This window comes from Ovis aries, chromosome 13 (assembly GCF_016772045.2).
Source record: "Ovis aries strain OAR_USU_Benz2616 breed Rambouillet chromosome 13, ARS-UI_Ramb_v3.0, whole genome shotgun sequence".
Lineage (NCBI taxonomy): Eukaryota > Metazoa > Chordata > Mammalia > Artiodactyla > Bovidae > Ovis > Ovis aries.
The window spans coordinates 62,897,404-62,921,194 of NC_056066.1; the positions used below are offsets into that span (position 1 = coordinate 62,897,404).

Consider the following 23,791-nt stretch of genomic DNA (forward strand, 5'->3'; position numbering starts at 1 on the left):
ACACCTTGATGATAACCTCATGAAAGATCCTGAGACAGAAACAATCCAGCTTAGCCCCTCTCAAATTTCTAACTCACCAAACTTGGAAGATAATAAATGTTCATTGTTTCAAGCTGCTAAATTTGGGGGTCATTTGTTCTGCAATAGTAGATAACCAATAGACTCTTTTTTCACCCTATGGTTGAAGGTCTGTTCTTCTCTAAGGAAAGGGACTCCAGTCTTCGGTCTGGTCCATCTTGGGACTACAAGGGCCACCACAGGACCCACAGGCCAAGGCACAAACCACAGACACTGGGCCAGGCTGCCTATGTGCTCACAGGCTGTTTATTTATCCATGAGTAAGGAGGAGAGAGAGGCTGAAGAGAAGAACCTGGTGCCCCAAGGTGGTGGAGCATGAGGGGAGAAATGAATGAAAGGCTTCTCTGTCTCTCACCGTGGGCCCCAGGGAGCTCCAGCTTCAGGTGGGGCCTCTGGGGACAGTTTAGGGGCCTCTAGGAGGGCCAGCAGTTGTTAGCTGGGGTCAGGATCCCCATAGGGGCACATACTAGACTCGGAATGGCTTCTGTGTACACAAAATATCTCTCCACGAAAGGCACTGGTGGGGATGTGGGGAGCTGCAGGGACACTCCCCCATCACTGGTGGGATCCACTGTGTCCTAAGCTGGGTCTCCGCCTTCTTGCTCTTCTCCTCTCCCTTCCCTCAGCCCAGCAGCAAGCAGGCAATCAGCGGAGAGCCAGGTCAGGCCATGTGGTGGACACTCCCTCTTCAGGGCTAATGCATCTGACCACCTCTAGGCTAAGAGCCCCAGACGGGTGACCTTGGCCGAGAGGAAGGAGTGGATGATGAACACCATGGTTTTGGGGCACGAATGCAGGTCCAGCTGCTACGGGGTGAACAGAGAGAAGGGTCAGGAGCCCACCCAGCCTGGCCTCCAGGAGAGCATCACCCCTCGACCCCCTCCACTCACAATCTCGCCTTCAGCACCCCCGAAGTCCAGGAATAGGAGACTGGCACCATCGTCTGAGGACATCTGCAGCTTCTCAAAGGGCTGACGCAGCAGCACAGCTCGGGCTGCACCTGGCTCCGCCGCCCACAGTGTGAAGCCGTTGTCGATATGCACGGAGAGGCTGCAGGCACGGCCATTCCACGTGCAGGCTGTGGGGAGGGCATGGGCACGGGCGCAGTGACACCTCAGAGACTGCAAGCCCTCCCTCCAGTCCCCACTGGCAGCCCCCAAAGTGGGGCTTGAGTGCCACCGGGGGTGGGAAGCTCACTGTCTGTCATGCCATTTGTACATCCACCCTGTAGAGAGTCCCCCACACTCTAAAACACAGAAGGATGAGTGGGCAGAAAACCTATACCCCACTCCCAGACCCGCAGCCAGCAGCACCAAAGGAGGACAGGGGAATCTTCAACTCCGCCTTGGACAGGAAGCCCACTCCCTGTGAAGGTAGGCCCACCAAGCCTGGCCTTTGGAGACTTTAGATGCCTACAGACTTCTTGCCCAGTTAAATGGGAATTTCAGATGAGCAATGGGTAATTTGGATCTCCTCCAATTAAACAACTATTTGCTATTTACCTGAAATCCAAATCCAAGTGAGTGTCCTGTACTTTTTCTGGCAACCCTACCCCAAGTGCCACCTCTCATATCCTCACCAGCAGAGTCACAAAGCCAGGACAGGAAAACCCCTGGGAAACAAGTCTCACTACCTTCCAGGACACCTGCACATCCAAAACAGAGGGCCCTCGGAGACCCCAAATCCCACTCTTGATCCCCCTCCTGAAGCATCCTAAAGAAGGAAACTTGAATGCCCCTGGGGACAAGCGGCTCATTACCAAAAAGGCACTCCCAGATCCACCCAGCCCACCTGTCGACACCTCCTGCACACCCTCAGCGGCCCGGTGACAGCCATCCACCAGCTGGCGGGTCCAGGCAGCCAGCTCCTGCGGTGACTCCACGCTGAACAGGTGAGTGTCCACACCGTGGCGCGTGCCCGTGCGCAGGGCAAAAGAGAGCTCTGCATCGTAGGGCACCAAGCCCTTGGAGGGGCCTGAGTGCACCAGCCTGGGGGCAGGGGGCAGAGTGCTAAGCATGAGGCCCCGGGCATCGGGGAAATAGTTCTGGGCCAAGGGAGCAGTGACCTGGGAAGGGGCCCTGCGACTCCTTTTCCACCCAGTGGGGGGATAGGACCTCCAGACGGTCACTGATGGAGTCACAGGAGACCATCTCCTGCCACCCTCCTCCTGGCCCCCTCAGCTCCAGCCACTCTAGCATCTTCAATCACGCCAAGCACACTCCTGCCTCAGCCCCTCTGCTGTCCCCTCTGCCCAGCAAACTTTTCCCTGATTATCTGCATTGCTTTCTCCCTTATCTCCTTCAGACCTTTGCTCAAATGCCAGCTCCTCTGAGAAGCCTTCCTTGACTTCTCTGCCTAAAATGACACCTCAGGACTTCCCTGGCGGTCCAGTGGTTAAGACTCTGCGCTTCCACCTCAGGGGGCCCAGGTTTGATCCCTGATTAGGGAACTAAGATCTCACATGCCACACAGCCAAAAAATAAAATGGCACTCTCCCCTATCACTCACTAGCCACACTTTTCCTTATGGTACCAGAAATTATACTTACTTTTTACTGTTACAGTTGGCTTTTGATTGCTTTTTTCTCTAGAATATCATCTAGGGCACAAATGTTTGTCTACCTTGTTCAACTCTATAGTCTCAGAAACTAAAACAATGCCTGGCACAAAGTAGGTGCTTAGTAAACATTTGTGGCCTGAATTAATGAATCACTTGATTAGGTAGAACGTTCATGACCTGCTCATCCCTAGTAGGCAGCAGGCTCCTGACACGTGTGCTGGAATGCAGCCTGGAGTGAGGAGGCATGAGCAACAAGGGCCCACACCTCACAGCCTGACTCCCACTTGCTGCGTAACCTTGGGCAGTTCACTGGCCCTCCCAGGGCAGCAGACCCCAGAGTTCTATACCTTCGCCCTCTTTGGTCCTCACTCCACAAGCTTTCTCTTATAGCTTCAGTTCCCCCTTGGAGCTGTTTCTGATGCCCAGTCTCCTACTTGGCAGCCCTAAGCAACAGACTCACAAGTTCCCCAGTTTCCTACCCAAGCTCCCTACCTACCCGCCCCCCACCGACACTTTGGACTCAACATCTTGATCCAACCCCCTCCCTTTGCACTCCCACCCTCACTCCTACTGCCCACCCAGACACCAGCTCTAAAACTCCCGTTCATCCATTCATCAGGACACCTCCCTCACCCTCCCCATCTGGCAAGTACGAAGCCTGGTTAATTTTCCCACCATGTGTTTCCAATGCAAATGCGGCCTTTCTTCTCCATCTGCTGCCTCTACCCACCTCCACTGTCTCTCCAGCGTAACTGCTCCCATCCCCCTCCTCCAGTATATTTTCTGCATGGCAGCCACACAGATCCTTTTTAAAACAGGACCCGACGAGACACCTCACTCTCAGGTTAAAACTCTTCTCACTCTGTCTGCCACAGCTCTTAAGATAAAGCTAAAAGTCCTTATCCACGCAACAGAAGCTCTGCAAGATCAGGGCCTGCCAACTCCCTGCCTTCTTTCTCTCCACTTCCCAGACAGAGTCTACACCCTGGTTATAGCACACTCAGTGAGCTCTGTGAAGCTGTGAGAGCTCTTCATGCTTCTGTCCCTCTGACTATATTGTTCCCTCTGTGTAAGATGCTTCTCCACCCTTCCTTAAATAGCAAATTTCTACCCATCTGCCAAAGTCCAGCTCATATGTCATCTTCTACCTGAAGCCTTGCACCACCCCCACCTGCAGGCCAGGTAGAGTTAAGCGGTTCCTACACTCTGCATTGTAAAGGCTGTTTCCAGGCCAGTCTCCTCACCAGGCTGGGTCCTCCCTGAGGACAGAGACCTCTAGGGACTGTCTTTCATCTGAACCAGGCAGCACCAGGTTGGACAGAGCAGGTGTCAATGAGTGAGTGACTGATAGGACCTCATATCCTTCTGTTCTGAGGCCCCATTTTATAGATGAAGAAACCAAGGCCCAGACTGGGCAGGGACTTGCTTCAGGCCACCTGGGGAATAACTCAGCGTAGAATGGGGCTGGAGTCCCCAGCTTCTGAGGTCCATCTAGAGCATCGCCCCCACAAGCTCTGGGTGGGACACACAGGCCTGCCCTACCCGCAAATACCTGGTGGTGATAAGGGGGGCAGTACGCGCCGGCCGGCTCAAGGCCTCACGGGTCTGGGGGAGACAGCTGTAGAGGAGCAGCTCCTTTTCGGTCAGCAGGGCCAAGGTGGGTGCTGTGCCCCCACTGGGCAGCTGCAGGAGGCAAGGCACCAGTGAGAGGGGACAGGGAGGGGAGAAGAGAGGTGAGAGGGCCAGGGCGGGGTGAGGCAGTGAGGGGAAATGGGACTGGGGTCGCCTCTGGGAGAGGGGAAGAGGGGAGGAGGGGTCCCCGGGGCCCCGGCAGGCACCTGCTCAGTCAGCCAGCCTATCCGCTTGATGTCCTGACTCCCGGCTGTGCTGGTGGCTGACAGCAGCGCCTGCAGCTCATCCTTGACCCGGAGCGTCAGAGTGTTGACCTGGGCTTGGATGGCAGCCGCCCAGGACTTGGCACTAGCCTCATCCTTGGCCCTCAGGAAGAGGGTGTCCCGGCCATCAGCCGAGCAGATCTCCAGATACCTGCAGGCGCAAGTGAGGTAGAGGGGAGTCCCACTGGACAGGTGCCCAATGCTACAACTTGAGCCAAGGAACCCCCATCTACCACAAAACCAGAGGAAACCACAGGGGATGTCCATGAAAGAATCAGGAGCAACTCCCGCTCCTGGGCTCTGGCCACAGTTGTTGGGCCTCATGGGGTTTATCTATCTTATCTTATCTTGGGATAAGAGACTACATCTCTCTCTCCAACACACATACAGGCATATACACACAAATACACACACCCAAAAGTGTAGTAGTAGTAATTGTGTTAGTCACTGGGTCATGTCTGACTCTTTGAGACCCCATGGACTGTAGGCAGCCAGGCTCCTCTGTCCATGGAATTTTCCAGGCAAGAATACTGGAGTGGGTTGCCATTTCCTACTCCAGGGGGTCTTCCCGACCCAGAGATGGAACCTGTGTCTCCTGCATCTGCAGGTCAATTCTTTACCACTGAGCCACCAGGGAAGCACCACTACAAGGCACACTGTATGGTTAAAAAAGAAAAGAAAAAGCCAGGGTATGGTGAAGGGAAAGCGTGGGGAGACAAAAAGCCACACAGGCAAGTGTAAGGGGAAGGTCTCAAGGAGGTCCAAGAGGAGTCAGTGGCAGGGAAAGGACCTTCGAAAGTTCTGTGGGGCTTTAAAGATTCACTCCCCTTTGGAATTTCTGTAACCAGTGAAGTGGGGCAGAAACTGGAGAATGGCTTGCACATATCCATTCCAATGCCTTCACCTCTGCCTTCCTCCACTACAGATCTCCCCTGCAGCTAGCACTGGCCATCAATCCAATTCTGACTGTTGAAATAGAAAGCGAAGTCCCTTCCCAACTGAAGTGTTCCTAGCTGGGCCGTTCGTTTCCAAAGATGGCCTCCACCAAACTCATCTCTCCCTATATGCACTCTCTCACCGAGAGGTGAAGTTTATTTCTCCTCTCCTTGACCTTCCGACTTGGTTTGACAAACAAAATGTGGCAGAAGTGCCATTTTGGCATTCCTAAGCGATCACGAAATCCAACTACCCCAAGGTCACCTATGCTGAGAGGGAAAACAAGCTAGCCACGTGGAAAAGCCCTACAAAAAGAGGAATGCTTAGCCAGCCGCCAGCTGTTCCAACCACCCCTGCTGAGGAAGCAGGCACATAGGTGAACCAGCTCTCTTGGATTTGTAGCCCCTGCAGATGGCACAAGGAACAGAAGAACTGCCTGGCTAAGCCAGCCCAGATTACAGAACTGTGAAAAATATTAAACGTGCTATCTTCTAAGCCACTAAATTTTAGGATGGCTGTTTATGCAGTGATAGAACAAAATACCAGGGAAACAATTCCTTTGTCTTTTGCCTTCTCCCTGTCTAGAATATGGACACATGCATAGAGGTGCAGGCACCAAGCTATTTCCAAGAAGAAGAAAATCCACACTAAAAAACGGCAGGAGGGGAATTACCTGCCAGACCAGCCATTAGGACTCCATGCTTTCACTGCCAAGAGCCTAGGTTCAATGCCTTGTCTGGGAACTAGGATACCATAAGCTTCATGGTGCAGCCAAGAAAAATTTTTTTAATAAAAATGGTAAAAGATGGCAGAAGAAGCAGCTGGAAGCCTGATGCCTTGAGGGTACTCTTGACCATCAGTAGCAGCATAAATAGCTGACTGCTGGGTTTCTCTTTTATGTATGTCTGTATTTATTTTTGGCTGTACTGGGTCTTCATTACTTCGTGCTGGTTTTCTCTCTATTGCAGCAACCAGGCGCTGCTCTTCATTGTGGTGCTCAGGTTTCTCATGGCAGGGCTCACTGGACCCACTAGCTGCAGTACACGGGCTTAGTTGCTCCACAGCATGTAGAATTCTCCCGGACCAGGGATGGAACCCAGGTCCCCACGTCTCCTGCTTTGGCAGATGTATTCTTATCCACGGTGCCACCTGGGAAGTCTTGGACTTCTTTTTAAACATGTGGAAAATTAACTCCTCATTTATTAAGCCATTGCTTGTTGGGGTTTCTGATGCTTGCACACCAACGTAATCTTAACACTAAGTAAAAGTGTTGTTCATTATGCTTTGGTTACCGAATGGTGTTCCTTTGACTAGGATATTGTGCTGATATGGAACCCCAGTTATAGTCAAGTTACACATGTGTGCACAGGTCAAGCACATGTACATACATGCACATACACATATGGATATTAACACAAAAACATACAAACACATATGCACAGACCTACATCCCTGCCTGTGCAAATGCTCACATATACACACAAACACTTGCATTTACATGCCATCCACACATACACATACATGGAAATACAAATACACACATGCTTCAGGTGATGTCTGGGATCAGGCTAGGAACCATAACTAACCTAAAGTTCTATGAGTCGCAGGAAGGATTGATACCACCTCACCCTCACCCAACACAAAAGGTCCCTAAGTGGAGCACCTGTAAGTAACCTGAGAATCACTAGTTCTTGCCTCATGGGCGAGGCTGGGGCTAGGGCATCAAGTAGGGATGGGAGGTCTGAATGCTGGACATTAATCAGACCTCCCTGGCCAATTTGGGCATTGACTGGGCATTAAACCTCAGCTGTAATTAGCACCCAGAGCACAGGCCTTTTACCCCCGCCCCAATGCTGCACATTTGATCAACTGGACTGCATTCACCACTGCCATCACTCAAGTAGCTTCTGAAGCTGAGAAGGCTACCTGGAATGAGGCAAGCTCCATTCTCCTCCTGGCTGTGTGATCTTGGGCAGGTTACTTCCTCCCTCTGTCCTCATCTACAATAGCAGGGTGAAACAATAGGACTCTGCTCACAGGGCTGCTGTGAGAGTTAAATTCAATTGTGCATGATAAGTACTCAATAATGCTGGCTAGTATCAATCTTATCATCAATGTCAAGGGCTGCTCAGATGTGAGGGATGGTAACCTTCCATGGCCTTGAGTGAAAGTTACCAGGTATCTTGGAACCTCGGCAGAGTTGGAAGAGACTTGAGGGGATCACTGAGTCTGATATCCTTCTTTCATAAGGGAGAATCTCAAGGTTAGTGAGGAAAAGGGCCCAGTTCAAGGAGAACCAAGACTGGAATCCAGGACTCCTCTGCAGACCAAGTTCCTCCTGAGATGTGAACTACCCAGAGGAAGAAGAGAGAAGAAAAGCACACCATCATCCCCATAACTTCACTCTTGTCTCCATTCAACAAGCATTGCTTAAGCACCTACTGCGTTTGGGCATTGTGCTTGTCACTTGCAACACAAGGGATCTTTCCTTTGGCCCCACCACCTAACATGAGGGCACGTCTGTCTGAGCCGCCCCCTATGCTAGGCTTACCTGGTCTCTGGGTCTGTAGGGGTGCACCTCCTTGAGACATATGCCATCTTCAAGGACATGTGTTTGGCATCACGGAGGTCCCGGGGTGGGGGGCCAGGGGAGGAAGGCTGCCGCTGAAGGGGTGAGGCAGGAGGCGAGTCCCAGCCAACCGAGGTCCCGCTGGCAGAGTTCTTGAAATATGGTGAGACCTCTTTCATGTACTTGACTGGTTAGGGGAGAGGTCAGCAGTTACCACCATGACGTGGGCTCCCATGTACCACATGTAACAACTGTCACTAATTCATCAAATTTTAATTTATGTCCACTCCCCTTCCCTGGTGGCTCAGATGATTAAAGAATCTGCCTGCAATGCAAGAGACCTAGGTTGGATCCTTGGGTCAGGAAGATCCTCTGGAGAAGAGAATGGCTATCAACTCCAGTATTCTCTTTTTTTTTTTTTTGTCTTTTTTTTCAATTCCAATATTCTTGCCTGGAGAATTCCGTGGACAGAGGAGTCTAACGGGCTACAGTCCATGGGGTCACAAAGAGTCGGATACAACTAAGCAACTAACACACACACTTTGACATCACTATCCTCCTCTAGGCTAACGTCTCTGACAGGGCTACATGGTAGAAAATCCTGGATGCAGGCCAACATTCATCCTTTCACCTTTCTTATTCATAGACCCATGGACACCTGGTGGACTACATTTCACAGCCTCCTTTGCAGCTAGGTATGGCCACATGACTAAGTTCTAACCCCGTAAGTATAAGTGTTTAGAGTTTCAAAATGACTACTTAAAGAGAATGGGCAACAACTGCAACAAGGCAGTGAGCAAGCACCAAGACAGGAGTCAGGAGACAGAACTGCTCCCCCACCGTCCCCTTGTTTGCCTCTCTCTCTTCAGTCTTCTCATCTGCTAAAAGGAGGGGCTGCGTGAGATAGTCCTGTGGTGGAGGCTGCCAATTTTCCTCCAAAATAGTGATAACCTTCCAACTTAAGACTTCAATTTCCAGGTTCCCTTGCAGCTATCAGTGCCCATGTGACCAAGTCTGGCCAATAGGATGAGAACAAAAGAGGTGTGTTAGGCTACCAAGTCCTGCCCATTAAAAAGGGGGGCACACCCTTCCTTTCCCTGCCTTTTCCCCTCACAGGGTTGAGCTAGCTGAAACACAGACCGGTGGAGCACCATCTTGACCAGGAGAATATGAGCCATACTCCAAAAGGCTGACCAATAAAACAGAAGTAAGTGGATGCTGAGACTTTGGAGATGCCACGTCAAAATAGAACTTGAACTTCTATTATATTTGTGCCTGAACTTAGTCCTTCAGCCTGACTCTGCAAACCCGCCAGGCTCCTCTGTCCATGGTATTTCCCAGGCAAGAATCCTGGAGTGGGTTGCTATTTCCTTCTCCAGGAAATCCTTCCAACTCAGGGACCCAACCTATGTCTCCAGCACTGGCAGGTGGATTCCTTACCCCTGAGCCACCTGGTAAGTCCATGGTAGCCATTACCAATCAATTAAAGTTGATTGATAATAAAATATTTTGGTCCCTCTTACTCTATCAATTAGGTGGGTTTGGCTACAAATAATAGAATACATGATATTAGTGCCTTAAGCAAGAAAGATATTTATGATTTCATGTGACAAGAAGTCTAGAGGAAAGCAATATCAGGGTTGGTTCAGTGACTCAATGACATTGGATCCTGGATGGGCATCCCTACCATTCTCCCGGCCTTCCTCTCATGACCACAGGATGGCTGCAACACAGTCCAGCCGATGATCCCTTACATGACCAAACCAGGAAGGAAGGAGATAGGCAGCAAAAGCACTGTCAACTCATACCTCCCTCTTATCAGAGAGGTAAATACTTCCATGAAACCTTGTATTTCATTGGCCCAACTGGACTGGCATGCCAACTTCTAGCACAATCATTAGTAAGAGGAAGTAGTCATGATTGATTTAGACCAATCACAAGTCAGCCTCTGGGGCTGACTGAACATTAAAGTGAAAGTCACTCAGTCATGTCCAACACTTTGCAACCCCATGGACTGTAGCCTGCCAGGCTCCTCTGTGCACAGAATTCTCCAGGCCAGAATACTGGAGTGGGTAGCCGTTCCCTTCTTCAGCGGATCTTCACAAGCCAGGGATCAAACCCATATCTCCCACACTGCAGACAGATTCTTTACTGTCTGAGTCACCAGGGAAGCCCTCAGTTCAGTTCAGTTCAGTTCAGTCTCTCAGTCATGTCCGACTCTTTGTGACCCCATGAATTGAAGCACGCCAGGCCTCGCTGTCCATCACCAACTCCTGGAGTTCACTCAGACTCATGTCCATCGAGTCAGAGACGCCATCCAACCATCTCATCCTCTGTCGTCCCCTTCTCCTCCTGCCCCCAATCCCTCCCAGCATCAGAGTCTTTTCCAATGAGTCAACTCTTCGCATGAGGTGGCCAAAGTACTGGAGTTTCAGCTTCAGCATCATTCCCTCCAAAGAAATCTCAGGGCTGATCTCCTTCAGAATGGACTGGTTGAATCTCCTTGCAGTCCAAGGGACTCTCAAGAGTCTTCTCCAACATCACAGTTCAAAAGCATCAATTCTTTGGTGCTCAGCTTTCTTCACAGTCCAACTCTCACATCCATACATGACCACCGGAAAAACCATAGCCTTGACCAGATGGACCTTTGTTGGCAAAGGGAAGCCCTGGGGCTGAGCATATTCCCACCCAATTAAATCAGGCTCTGGTAGCATGGAAGAAGGGGAAATGGTTGAAAGGCAGGCAACCAAGTTGTCCGCCACATCTGACCCAGCATCTGGACTATCCCCAATTCTGATGAGCAGCAGTCTCCTTGTCTCTAAAATGAGCTACTAGGAGGACAGTGTATATGTCAAGATGGTTGAAAGTCTTGCCCAAGGGACTTCCCTAGTGGTCCAGTGGCTAAGACTCTGCACTCCCAATGCAGGGGGCCTGGGTTTGATACTGGTCAGGGAACTAGATCCCACATGCTACAAGTAAGACCTGGTGCGGCCAAATAAATAAATAATTTTTTTTTAATGTCTTGCCCAAGCACTGGTCTCTCTTCTCCCAGTCAGCTGTCCCCTTGGCTGCCGTACTGAAGAACGCCTATGCCTGCTAGCCCTGGGACAACCTCTCTTCCTCTCTTCTCTGCCACCGCTACATCCATGGCCATCTGGCTTGTTGGCTATCTGATGCCCGCAGTCAAGGCCCAGTCAGAATGCTCTGGCTGTGGGTGGACAGACCCGGAAGCAGAGGGAAGAAGTTCTTGGCCCAGCTACCTGGAAGAACCAGATAAGAAGTTATTTCTGTCACAAGAGACTGCTCAGATAGGATTCAAGGTAAACAAGGGTAAAAGTGAGAGGGGCGGTGTTGGAAAAGAAGTTATACTGAATACAACAGCAGAGTTTTTTTGAAAGAACTAAGCCTAAGTCTAAAGACGGGGAACTTAGGCTAAAAATGACTCATCCTCACCATTACAGCAATGACTTACCCCAAGACTATGTCTCAAGGGATGATAGAAATGGGACACATCCCAGCCTCTCTGTCAGTTAAACCATTAAAAAAAAAAAAACAACCCTACTTTTTTTTTCTCCTTGCTAACAGAACCCTGAGCCCTAAAGGCTGGGCTTCTCCCCAGCCCAGGGGGAAAATCTTAATTGGTTAAAGCTAACTATGATCATTAGCTTTAACCATGATCATTAGCTAATCATGTGGGGCCACCCAAGACAGGCAGGTCACGGTGGAAAGGTCTGACAGAATGTGGTCCACTGGAGAAGGGAATGGCAAACCACTTCAGTATTCTTGCCTTGAGAACCCCATGAACAGCATGAAAAGGCAAAATGATAGGATACTGAAAGAGGAACTCCCCAGGTCAGTAGGTGCCCAATATGCTACTGGAGATCAGTGGAGAAATAACTTCAGAAAGAATGAAGGGATGGAGCCAAAGCAAAAACGATACCCAGCTATGGATGTGACTGGTGATAGAAGCAAGATCCGATGCTGTAAAGAGCAATATTGCATAGGAACCTGGAATGTCAGGTCCATGAATCAAGACAAACTGGAAGTGGTCAAACAAGAGATGGCAAGAGTGAACGTCGACATTCTAGGAATCAGCAAACTAAAATGGAGTGGAATGGGTGAATTTAACTCAGATGACCATTATATCAACTACCACAGGCAGGAATCCCTCAGAAGAAATGGAGTAGCCATCATGCTCATCAAAAGAGTCTGAAATGCAGTACTTGGATGCAAACTGAAAAACAACAGAATGATCTCTGTTCGTTTCCAATGCAAACCATTCAATATCACAGTAATCCAAGTCTATGCCCCAACCAGTAACACTGAAGAAGCTGAAGTTGAATGGTTCTATGAAGACCTACAAGACCTTTTAGAACTAACACCCAAAAAAGATGTCCTTTTCATTATAGGGGACTGGAATGCTAAAGTAGGAAGTCAAGAAACACCTGGAGTAACAGGCAAATTTGGCCTTAGAATACAGAATGAAGCAGGGCAAAGACTAATAGAGTTTTGCCAAGAAAACGCACTGGTCATAGCAAACACCCTCTTCCAACAACACAAGAGAAGACTCTACACATGGATATCACCAGATGGTCAACACCAAAATCAGATTGATTATATTCTTTGCCGCCAAAGATGGAGAAGCTCTAAACAGTCAGCGAAAACAAGACCGGGAGCTGACTGTGGCTCAGATCATGAACTCCTTATTGCCAAATTCAGACTTAAATTGAAGAAAGTAGGGAAAAGCACTAGACCATTCAGGTATGACCTAAATCAAATCCCTTATGATTATACAATGGAAGTGAGAAATAGATTCCAGGGATTAGATCTGATAGATAGAGTGCCTGATGAACTATGGAATGAGGTTCGTGACATTGTACAGGAGACAGGGATCAAGACCATCCCCATGGAAAAGAAATGCAAAAAAGCAAAATGGCTGTCTGAGGAGGCCTTACAAATAGCTGTGAAAAGAAGTGAAGCAAAAAGCAAAGGAGAAAAGGAAAGATATAAGCATCTGAATGCAGAGTTCCAAAGAATAGCAAGAAGAGATAAGAAAGCCTTCTTCAGCGATCAGTGCAAAGAAATAGAGGAAAAGAACAGAATGGCTGGAGATCTCTTCAAGAAAATTAGAGATACCAAGGCAATATTTCATGCAAAGATGGGCTCGATAAAGGACAGAAATGGTGTGGCCCTAACAGAAGTAGAAGCTATTAAGAAGAGATGGCAAGAATACACAGAAGAACTGTACAAAAAAGATCTTCATGACCCAGATAATCACGATGGTGTGATTTCTCACCTAGAGCCAGACATCCTGGAATGTGAAGTCAAGTGGGCCTTAGAAAGCATCACTACGAACAAAGCTAGTGGAGGTGATGGAATTCCAGTGGAGCTGTTTCAAATCCTGAAAGATGATGCTGTGAAAGTGCTGCACTCAATATGCCAGCAAATTTGGAAAACTCAGAAGTGGCCATAGGACTGGAAAAGGTCAGTTTTCACTCCAATCCCAAAGAAAGGCAATACCAAAGAATGCTCAAACTACTGCACAATTGCACTCATCTCACACGCTAGTCAAGTAATGCTCAAAATTATCCAAGCCAGGCTTCAGCAATAAGTGAACCATGAACTTCCAGATGTTCAAGCTGGTTTTCGAAAAGTCAGGGGAACCAGAGATCAAATTGCCAACATCCGCTGGATCATGGAAAAAGCAAGAGAGTTCCAGAAAAACATCTACTTCTGCTTTATTGACTATGCCAAAGCCTTTGACTGTGTGGATCACAATAAACTGTGGAAAATTCTGAAAGAGATGGGAATACCAGACCATCTGACCTGCCTCTTGAGAAACCTATATGCAGGTCAGGAGGCAACAGTGAGAACTGGACATGGAACAACAGACTGGTTCCAAATAGGAAAAGGAGTACATCAAGGTGGTATATCATCACCCTACTTATTTAACTTATATGCAGAGTACATCATGAAAAATGCTGGGCCGGAAGAAGCACAAGCTGGAATCAAGATTGCCAGGAGAAATATCAATAACCTCAGATATGCAGATAACACCACCCTTATGGCAGAAAGTGAAGAGGAAATAAAAAGCCTCTTGATGAAAGTGAATGAGGAGAGTGAAAAAGTTGGCTTAAAGCTCAATATTCAGAAAACGAAGATCATGGCATCTGGTCCCATCAGTTCATGGGAAATAGATGGGGAAATAGTGGAAACAGTGTCAGACTTTATATTTGGGGTCTCCAAAATCACTGCAGATGGTGACTGCAGCCATGAAATTAAAAGACGCCTACTCCTTGGGAGGAAAGTTATGACCAACTTAGATAGCATATTGAAAAGCAGAGACATTACTTTGCCAACAAAGGTCCGTCTAGTCAAGGCTATGGTTTTCCAGTGGTCATATATGGATGTGAGAGTTGGACTGTGAAGAAAGCTGAGTGCCAAAGAATTGATGCTTTTGAACTGTGGTGTTGGAGAAGACTCTTGAGAGTCCCTTGGACTGCAAGGAGATCCAACCAGTCCATTCTGAAGGAGATCAGCCCTGGGATTTCTCTGGAAGGAATGATGCTAAAGCTGAAACTCCAGTACTTTGGCCACCTCATGAGAAGAGTTGACTCACTGGAAAAGACTCTGATGCTGGGAGGGATTGGGGGCAGGAGGAGAAGGGGATGACAGAGGATGAGATGGCTGGATGGCATCACCGACTCGATGGACGTGAGTCTGAGTGAACTCCGGGAGATGGTGATGGACAGGGAGGCCTGGCGTGCTGCGATTCATGGGGTCGCAAAGAGTTATACATGACTGAGCGACTGAATTAACTAAATCATGATCATTCCATCCTTCTTACTTGTGATTGGCCTAGAAAGGATCAGATAATATAATTCTGTCCAATGAGCTGTGAGGGAAAATATACTCCCTTCCCTTCCTCTCCTCTAGCCTTTAGAAGTTGCTGGAAAGCAGGGAGTTTGTTCTAAAGCAATGATAGTCACTTTGACCACAGGATTGGGGTCCACACATTGAGGAATGCAAGGCCTTAAATTAATCTACCCTGGAGCCACACTGACTTTAGGTATTCTGGAAGAAAACCTATTTTCTTTAACATTTAAGCCTCTGAATGGGGTTCCTATTACTGGCAGACAAAAGCATCCTAACTAATGCAGCACCCACCCATCCCCCACCCCCACTCAGGGTGCAACTGATATATCTCCCTACTATATTTAGCTACGCCCCTCCCCTGCTTAAAGCCATACTCTGGCTCCCTGCACTCTTCATCCAACTTCAATGTTTTCCAGGACCTGGGCCCTGCCTACCTTGCTGGCTTCACCTCCAGCCACAACTAGCCCTCTAATCCAATCATACTGACCTGCTCAGAGCTCTCAGAAGGTGTAGGAGTTTCCAAACACCTTTGAAAATGCAGCTTCCTCTGCACCGAATGACCTTAGTACATGGTTAGGGGACAGGCACTCTCAGGCTTGAATTCCAGCTCTGTCTAGCTGCGTGGCCGTTGTTGCTGTTGTTGTTCAGTCACTTAAGTAGAGTCCGATTCTTCTGTGACCCCATGGACTGTAGCCCACCAGGCTCCTCTGTCCATGGGATTTCCCAGGCAAGAATACTGGAGTGGATTGCCATTTCCTCCTCCAGGGGATCTTCCCAACCCAGGGACTGAACCCATGTCTCCTGCATTGGCAGGTGGATTCTTTACCACTGAGCCACCAGGGAAGCCCCTGAACAAGGTAATGCACCTCCCTGGCCCTCAATCTGAATAACAATGTATGCCTTAGAGAGACAGTAGAATTAAATGAGATGATGTAAACACTTGACACAGGTTCTGCCCATACTCCTTAGAACTCTGCTCTGCTTCTGTGTGTTGGGGCTTTCTTTCTCACCAAACTGGGAGCGGGCTTCCCTGCTGGCTCAGATGCAAAACAATCTGCCTGCAGGAGACCCGGGTCCGATCCCTGGGTCGGGAAGATTCCCTGGAGGAGGGAATGGCAACCCACTCCAGGATTCTTGTCTGGGGAATTCCATGGACTGAGGAGTCTGGCAGGCTACAGTCCATGGGGTCACAAAGAGTCAGACACAACTGAGCAACACACACACACACACACACACACACACACACACACACACACACAAAGACGACACAAATGGGGTTTGATTCGAACTCAGAGTCAGTGTTCTGTGAATGGAGAAATGAACGCCAGGACAGAAAAGATTCATTCAACGAGGAGAAGTTGCCACAGCCCAGGAGGTCCCAGCTCAGCCCAGACACTGCCCCTCAAGAAAACCGTCCCAGGTGCCCACTAGATCCTGCATACCCACCACCTCTGCAGGTCCCTAGACCCCACTTCCCTATATGTCCATGTGGGAATCTGTGTCCTTCTCCAGGCTGAGAGCACTGGGAGGGCAGGGACCTTGACTGACTGGTCTCTGTAGCCCCAGAATTCGGCAGGGATCTCTGACGCTATGTACTCAGCAAATGGACATTTGTCAGTTTTGAAACCAGAGAAACTGCTAGAGGCCTCTCTCGCTCAGGCCATCCTGGAAGTGGGTCCTCCTTCTCCTTGCCCACAGGAACACACCATAAACGGACAGCACACCAGCTGATGTCTGAAACCGGGCTGGCATTTCACAAACCAACTGGCCTGTCCCAGGGTGGGGGTGGGGTCCTGAAGGCCCCAGAGTGTGGCCGTAAATAGCCTAGCTCTGAGGTCTCCCTGCCTCTGATGTCTGCCTTAGTCACCCGACCAAGCAGGGTGGGGCTGCCCAAAGGCAATGGCCTGGAGAGCTGAGGGCAAGAATGTGGCCCTGTGGCCAGGATTCTTTGAGCCTCCAAGTATAGACCCAGTTGGTGTCCACACCCTCTCCAGCCAAACCTCTGGCCCAGGAACCTGGTAAACAGTGACACTTGGGCCCTTCCTCCTCAGGGAAGCAGAAACAGACACACATAGGACACCCTGCCCTTTCCAGAGGCCCCGATTCCCAACTCTGCCAAGGAGAGAAGCCAGCACTGACCCCAAGGAGCCAGGAATAGATTCCACAAGAAACACAAGGAACTGGGAGTTCCCTGGTAGCCTAGTGGATAGGATTCTGGGCTTTCACTTCTGTGGCTCAGGTCCAATCCCTGGTCAGGGAACTGAGATCCCCCAAAACACATGATAAGGCCAAAAAAAAAAAAAGGTAAAGAAACACAAGGAAGAGAGACAAGGCAGGACCCTTTGCCTGGCCCAGGACAATTGGAAGGGAACCTATGTGTTGCAGAGAGAAGGGGATAAATCCGTTCTGGCTCAACACAGCACACCCAGTGCATACCCTGGTGCTCAATAAAGGTGCATGTCTTGGTTTTGAATCTTGGCTCAAGCCTGTCCTCTAAGCTCAAACTGTTCCTTGTCTGTTCAGTGGGTGGTCACTTACTTGCCCCTGCCTGAAAATACATGATCTATCCGCTTGCTTACTGTCAACAGCCTCTCTCCTCAATACAAAATGTAGGTTCCACAAGGGCACGGGCTTGTTTCCTTTATTTATTAGGATATCCCCAGCATCTAGAATAGTGCCTGACATATCCAGGTAATCAGTAAATAAGAAATACTTTAAATAAATGAATATTGACAATCCTGAGGATTCCCAGGCTAGAGACATTGAATTGGGCTCTCAAGTGATGCAGGCTTGTGTTTAATTTCCCTGTTCTGTGACTTTGAACAAGTGACTTGACTTCTGTAAGCCTCTATTTCTGCATCTTTAAAATGAGAGTAAAATATATCTACCTCCTAGCATACTGAGATCCAACACTTGTAAAGCACTTTGCCCTGCCTGGCACAGAACAGGTCTTCAACAAATCGTAATGTGGTTGGTTATTATTTTTCCTGCTGTTCTTAGTATGACAGAATAAGGAGATGAACACAGGTGACAGGCAAAGATTTCAATCCAGATCCTATCACTTGCATTCTGGCCTAGGCAAGTCCCGAGGTCTCTCTGAGCCTCAGTTTGCCTGCCTATATAATTGGCACTGATATGCCGGCTCTCTGAGCAGGGCATTGTGAGGATTCAAGTCCAGGCTGCCCACCTGTCCACTCAGGATATTGTGACATCCCTTGGGAAGGGATGACCTTTGAGGTCTTGTTAGTCCAGCAAGCCTGGACTATAAATAGTTCCCAGTCATTGGCAGGCCCTGCAGCAGAGCTGCCTGGGTTGTCTGGGGCAACACTCTGGGGAATAAAATCTTACCTTCCAGACCCTTGTGCAGTCGTGTCCAACTCTTTGCAACCCTATAGGCTGTAGCCTGCTAGGCTCCTCTATCCATGGGATTCTCCAGGCAAAAATACTGGACTGGGTTGCCAGGCCCTCCTCCAGGGGATCTTCCCAACCCAGGGATCAAACCCCCATCTCTTATGTCTCCTGCATTGGCAGGCAGATTCTTTACCACTAGCGCCACCTGGGAAGCCCTATATGTGCAGTATAAGAGGCACCATCTATCAAGATCCTAAAGGCACACGAACACTTTGAACTTGCAATAAATACCCTTTCCAGGAATCCTCTTTAGATAAATGTTCACAGGTGCACGAAGGGGTCATGACACCATTATCTATGGTGCAAGAAGCTAGAAACAACGTGAATTCCTTGAATATGGTATTGCTAAATACAAGAAATGAGTTCCTTGGCAGATCACTCAGTCCTGTTCACAGCTCTGTCCCGAGCACCTACATCGAGTCTTGGCATAGAACAGGGGCTCAGGATATATTGGTTAAATGAACATCTGAATCCCAATAATGGGATATTGTGCAACCATTAAAGAAAATGAAACAGCTACATGAGCTGAGTTGGAAAGAGGTCCTCAACTTTCTCAATGATAAAAACAAATATGGAAACTTCTCTCTGGAAGTGTGTGAAAATATTAGCCATGGGTAACATTAATCTATGAGAAGACAATTGCTTTGCACTTTCCTGGGTTTTTTTTTTTTATTTGTTCTTAGTCACTCAGCCGTGTCCAACTCTGCGACCCCATGAACTGTAATCTGCCAGGCTCCTCAGTCCATGGAATTCACCAGGCAAGAATACTGGAGTGGGTTGCCATTTCCTTCTCCATTTTTTAATTTAAGTGTATATTATTTTTGACATTTAAAAAATTCTATTCTTCAAAAATATACCACATTCCAAACCATCTTAGCCAGGATTCAAAGACAAGGCCCTCATCAACTCAAAAAGCCTACTAGGATCTTAGTAGTGGGGGAAAGAAACACTTTTTGAGCATCTACTATATACCAAGCATGAAAGCTCAAATCTCACTGACACATCATCACTTAACCACACCAATTCAATGAGACTGATCCATTGCTAAACTGTTCTATTTAACAGTTGAATAAATTGAATAAACTGAGTCTCACATGGATGACATGGCTTGCAGTGCAGGATAAGCATATAAGAACATGGGCTTTGACGTCTGACAGATCTAACTTCAAATTCCACCTCTGCCTCTGTGTAACTTTGGGCAAGTAGCTTCACCTCTACAAGTTTTAATATTCTTATTTGTACAATGAGATGAATGATGTATCTTGAATCATAGGGGTGGTTTCGAGGCTCCAATGAGAAAACATACAGAAAGCATTTAGCACAGTATCTAGGACATTATAGGTGCTCAATAAACAGCAGACATACCATCACTATTATTAACATTCTTATCATTACTGTTAGAATTCCCTTCGCTACCATCAGCAACCAGCTTCTATTGTTAATAGAGGCCAAAACCTGCCCCCAGTGTCCCACAAGCATTTTAATCAAAGATCCAAGGAACAGGCCAGAGCTGGATTAAGCCAAGTTTTGTCTGTGGGGAATCATATGGCCCTAAGCCATATATGTGCAGAGCCAAATTAATGTTTTCTTGAGAACAATGATTAGAACAACAGGTCCTTGCAGTCATGGCGGGGACTGGACAAGGGCTCCATTTACGCCTCTGTTCCCAGGACAAGAGTCCCTCAGGCACCCCTCAGGCACAGCTACACTCACCTAAACTAAACAGGGTGACCTCACATTAGCTGCATCAGTTAACAACATCCCACTTTTGACAGTGGTGATATATGGAGCCAAATTTCAGGCAGGATATCTGGCAGTACCCATCTGCCAGAGGACGGGCTGGCAAGGACCTGGTCTTGGAGTTCTGAGGACTCATAATGGAAACTCTCAGGAGTCAGTCAAATCCAGCATGAGCCTGGAACCCCTTTTTAAACATTTAGGAAAGTCAACTGCAATTGAACAGGTTAAAGGCAAAGTAGAAAGAGTCAGAGATGTCCCCTCCTAGGGATCACTTCCCCCAAACTCACCAGCATCTAGGTTTGGCGCCAGGCCTGAGGATCTGAGACAAACTACACATGATTCCTGCTGTCAGAGACCTTCAAGTCTACTGGAGAAAACAAAAATTGCTGCTGCTGATACGATGATAACAAAGGTGGACATTGATCAAATGCTTACCGTGTGGAAGACACTGTGCCATAAACTTCAAGTGCACTGTCTCATCCTTATAAATAGCAAACAAAATAAACATAAATGAGTGCCTACTTATGCACACTGGCCTCAGCACATAACATGCCTTATTTCTTAATCTTGCAAACTACCATGAGAAGTGGGTATTATCCAAGGCAGGGTCAACAGTTGCCTCTGCAATCAGAGAAATCTAGGTTTGAATTCTTTTTTGTTGTTGTTGTTGTACCGCACAGCATGCAAGATCTTAGTTCCCTGATCAGGGATTGAACCCCTGCCCCTTGCAATGAAAGCACAGAGTCTTAACTACCAGCATGCCAGGGAAGTCCTTAGGTCTGAATTCCGAGTCTGCCAACTTAGTTGTATGACTTGAAGGAAGTTACTTATTTTTAACAAATCTTGGTGACCTTGTCTGTAAAATGGGAATTATAGCAATTCTGACTATTCTTTGTATTTTTATGTACATACTATTCTCTGCCTGTACATTTTAAAAGCCTGATCTTTATGTGAGGTGAACCTTCTCTTTGTACAAAGTACTAAAATTGACTTTATCCATTTCCTTTAGCATTATTTTTTAATGCATCAAAGGCTCCCTGTTGCCAGCCTTGCTGAGGGGCTATGGAGGGAGTGGAGGCATTTGACCTTCCCTCCCTTTTCCCCCAGGCACAGTCTCCAAGGGCCTGGCTCCAGATCGTGCACACAATGGGCCTCTCTAAGAAGCAGACAGATGAGTACTGGCTGCCAGCTTGGGCCCAGACTCTGATCACAAACACATCCCTTTAACTGAGAATAGGCTCAAGACACTTGTGCAAAATCCTGACCTCACAGAAGAAAAGGTCCCGAAGGCAGGCTGGGCTTGCTGAGTCCCTTAGGCCAAGTATATAGGGTTCTGGCTGGCAACAGCAGTTTGCCAGTGACAGCTTTCCTTCAAGGATGTTCTCAGGGAGTTTTGTACCTACCAAGCCCCAGACCTCAGGAAAGATGCCCTGCTACCCTGCCAAATTCACATCCAAAGGATAGGCCATGGGTCCTTGGAAAGTGAAAGTGAAAGTCGCTCAGTCATGTCCAACTCTTTGCGACCCCATGGACTATACAGTCCATGGAATTCTCCAGGCCAGAATACTGGAGTGGGTAGCCTTTCCCTTCTCTAGGGGATCTTCCCAACCCAGGGATCAAACCCAGGTCTCCCACATTGCAGGTAGATTCTTTACCAGCTGAGCCACAAGGGAAGCCCAAGAATACTGGAGTGGGTAGCCTATCCCTTCTCCAGGGGATCTTCCCAACTCAGGAATCGAACCTGGGTCTCCTGCATTGCAGGCGGATTCTTTACCAACTGAGCTATCAGGGAAACTCTTGTCTCCTTGGAGGTGGCCTTAAGAAGTGGGATGAGAGCGGGGAAATTCTGAACAATGTGATCACTGATTGGGTGCTGGGGAGCAACCTAGGCCCAGAGAGGCTTCTAGGAGCTTTGGTTCCAGACTAGGGCAGCTACCTGTTCTCCACAAACTACCCTAAGTCTCAAGGACCAGCCACAACCCAGCATCTTAGCTTCCTCACATCTTCCAGGCTCTTCAGATCACCTGTGCAATTCAAAGATTCTTGACCCCAGTTCTCGCCCCCAGCCCTTTGCTGCCTTGGGTGGAATTATCTCCTTCTACAGGCCTACTGGAGAGCAGCTGAGACAAACTTCAGCTAAGAAAAGGCTGGAAGAAAGAAAAAAAAAAAAAACCTAACAAGAAGGCTACAACATCAAGTGCATGCATGCGTGCTCAGTCATGTCCATCTCTTTGTGACCCTATGGACTGCAGCCTGCCAGGCTCCTCTGTCCATGGAATTCTCCAGGCAAGAATACTGGAGTGGATTGCCATGCCCTCATCCAGAGGATCTTCCCGACCCAAGGATCAAAGCCTCAACCTCCTGAGGCTTCTGCAGGTGGTTTCTTTAATGCTGAGCCAGTTGGGAAGCCCCACAGCTTGAGACTCTTCTTTTATCCAAGCCTGCTTAGGTCAAACCATCATGATCTCCCTTCTGCTCATGGCCCCAGCCTCCTTGCTGCCATTCTTTTTTCTTTTAATATTTATGTATTTATTTGGCTGCCTCGGATCTTAGTTGGGGCCCACTGAATCTTCACCGCATCATGAGGGATCTTTCATTTCGGTGCACAGACTCTAGTTGTTGCAGCACGCAAGCTCAGCAGTTGCCGCAGACAGGTTGAGTTGCTCCGGGTATGTGGGACCTTAATTCCCTGACCAGGGATTGAACCCACATCCCCTGCATTGGAAGGTGGATTTTTTTTTTTTTTTTTTTGGAAGGTGGATTTTTAACCACTGGACTGCCAGGGAAGTTCCCTCCTTGCTGCCATTCTGCATCTATTGTTGCCTCCTTCCAAATCAGGTTGATGCTGTAAAGCCCAAAGCTGACCGTGTGAGCCCCTGCTGAAAAACCCTTGAAATAGCTCTGTTTCCATCCAAATTCCTTTATTCTGGCACTCAAGGCCCTGAAGGATCTGTCAAGTTGAATAGCCTCCTCTTTCTCCACCCACTTCCTCACACCTAAGCTCAGATAAAGCTGAATTACTTCCCAGGCAGTTCCCCAGGTAAGTCAAGTCATTTCACCCTTCCCTTTTGCTCAGACATCTTCCATTCCTGGAATGCCCTTTTTCTACCCCATTCCCACCTCTGCTTATTGTTCATCAGGTGCCAGCATCCCTCCTCCAGGAAGCCGTTCCTGACCATTTAGAGAGAGGAAACCACTGCTTCCTCCAACCTCTAGGCAGACTCCATCTCAGCACCTGTGACAAAATGGTGATCTGGTAAGTTTGCTTAGCTATCTGCTCCATGAGACAGAATCCCCTTGGAACCATTGAGTAGAGCAGTATAAAGGGAGGAGGAGAGAAAGAGAAAGCAGGAGAGCGCTTTCATCCAACAGGGAGGAAAAATACACGAAGATTATAAACAACTTTATGCCAAGAAATTTGGCAGCTTAAGTGAAATAGACAAATTCCTTGTAAGACATAAACTACCAAAACACATTCAAGGAAAACATAGATCATCTAAATTGTCTTATTAAAGACATTAAAATCGTAACTTCCCTGGCGATCCAGTGGTTAGGACTCTGCACTTCCACTGCAGGGGGCCTGGGTTTGATCCCTGGTCAGGGAACTAAGATCTCATATGTTGCAAAGTGTGGCAAATAAAAAAAAAAACTTTTCTATAAGAGTAACTTCCCTGGAGACTGTTGCTGCTGCTAAGTCGCTTCAGTTGTGTCCGACTCTTCTCAACCC

At 48.2% G+C, this 23,791-nt stretch overlaps 1 protein-coding gene across 1 annotated transcript in view; it reads right to left on the reverse strand.

Moving 5' to 3' along the window:
• Nucleotides 1-297: 297 nt before the first annotated feature.
• SNTA1 (syntrophin alpha 1) overlaps nt 298-23,791 on the reverse strand; it is a 29,668-nt gene continuing 6,174 nt past the window's right edge. The window contains exons 3-8 of the mRNA XM_042230320.2: nt 8,020-8,224; nt 4,476-4,683; nt 4,190-4,320; nt 1,870-2,066; nt 969-1,156; nt 298-884 (exon numbers count right to left, since the gene is read on the reverse strand). Coding sequence (XP_042086254.1) covers nt 792-884; nt 969-1,156; nt 1,870-2,066; nt 4,190-4,320; nt 4,476-4,683; nt 8,020-8,224 — 1,022 coding nt within the window. The 3' untranslated portion in view covers nt 298-791. The remainder of the gene's footprint in view (nt 885-968; nt 1,157-1,869; nt 2,067-4,189; nt 4,321-4,475; nt 4,684-8,019; nt 8,225-23,791) is intronic.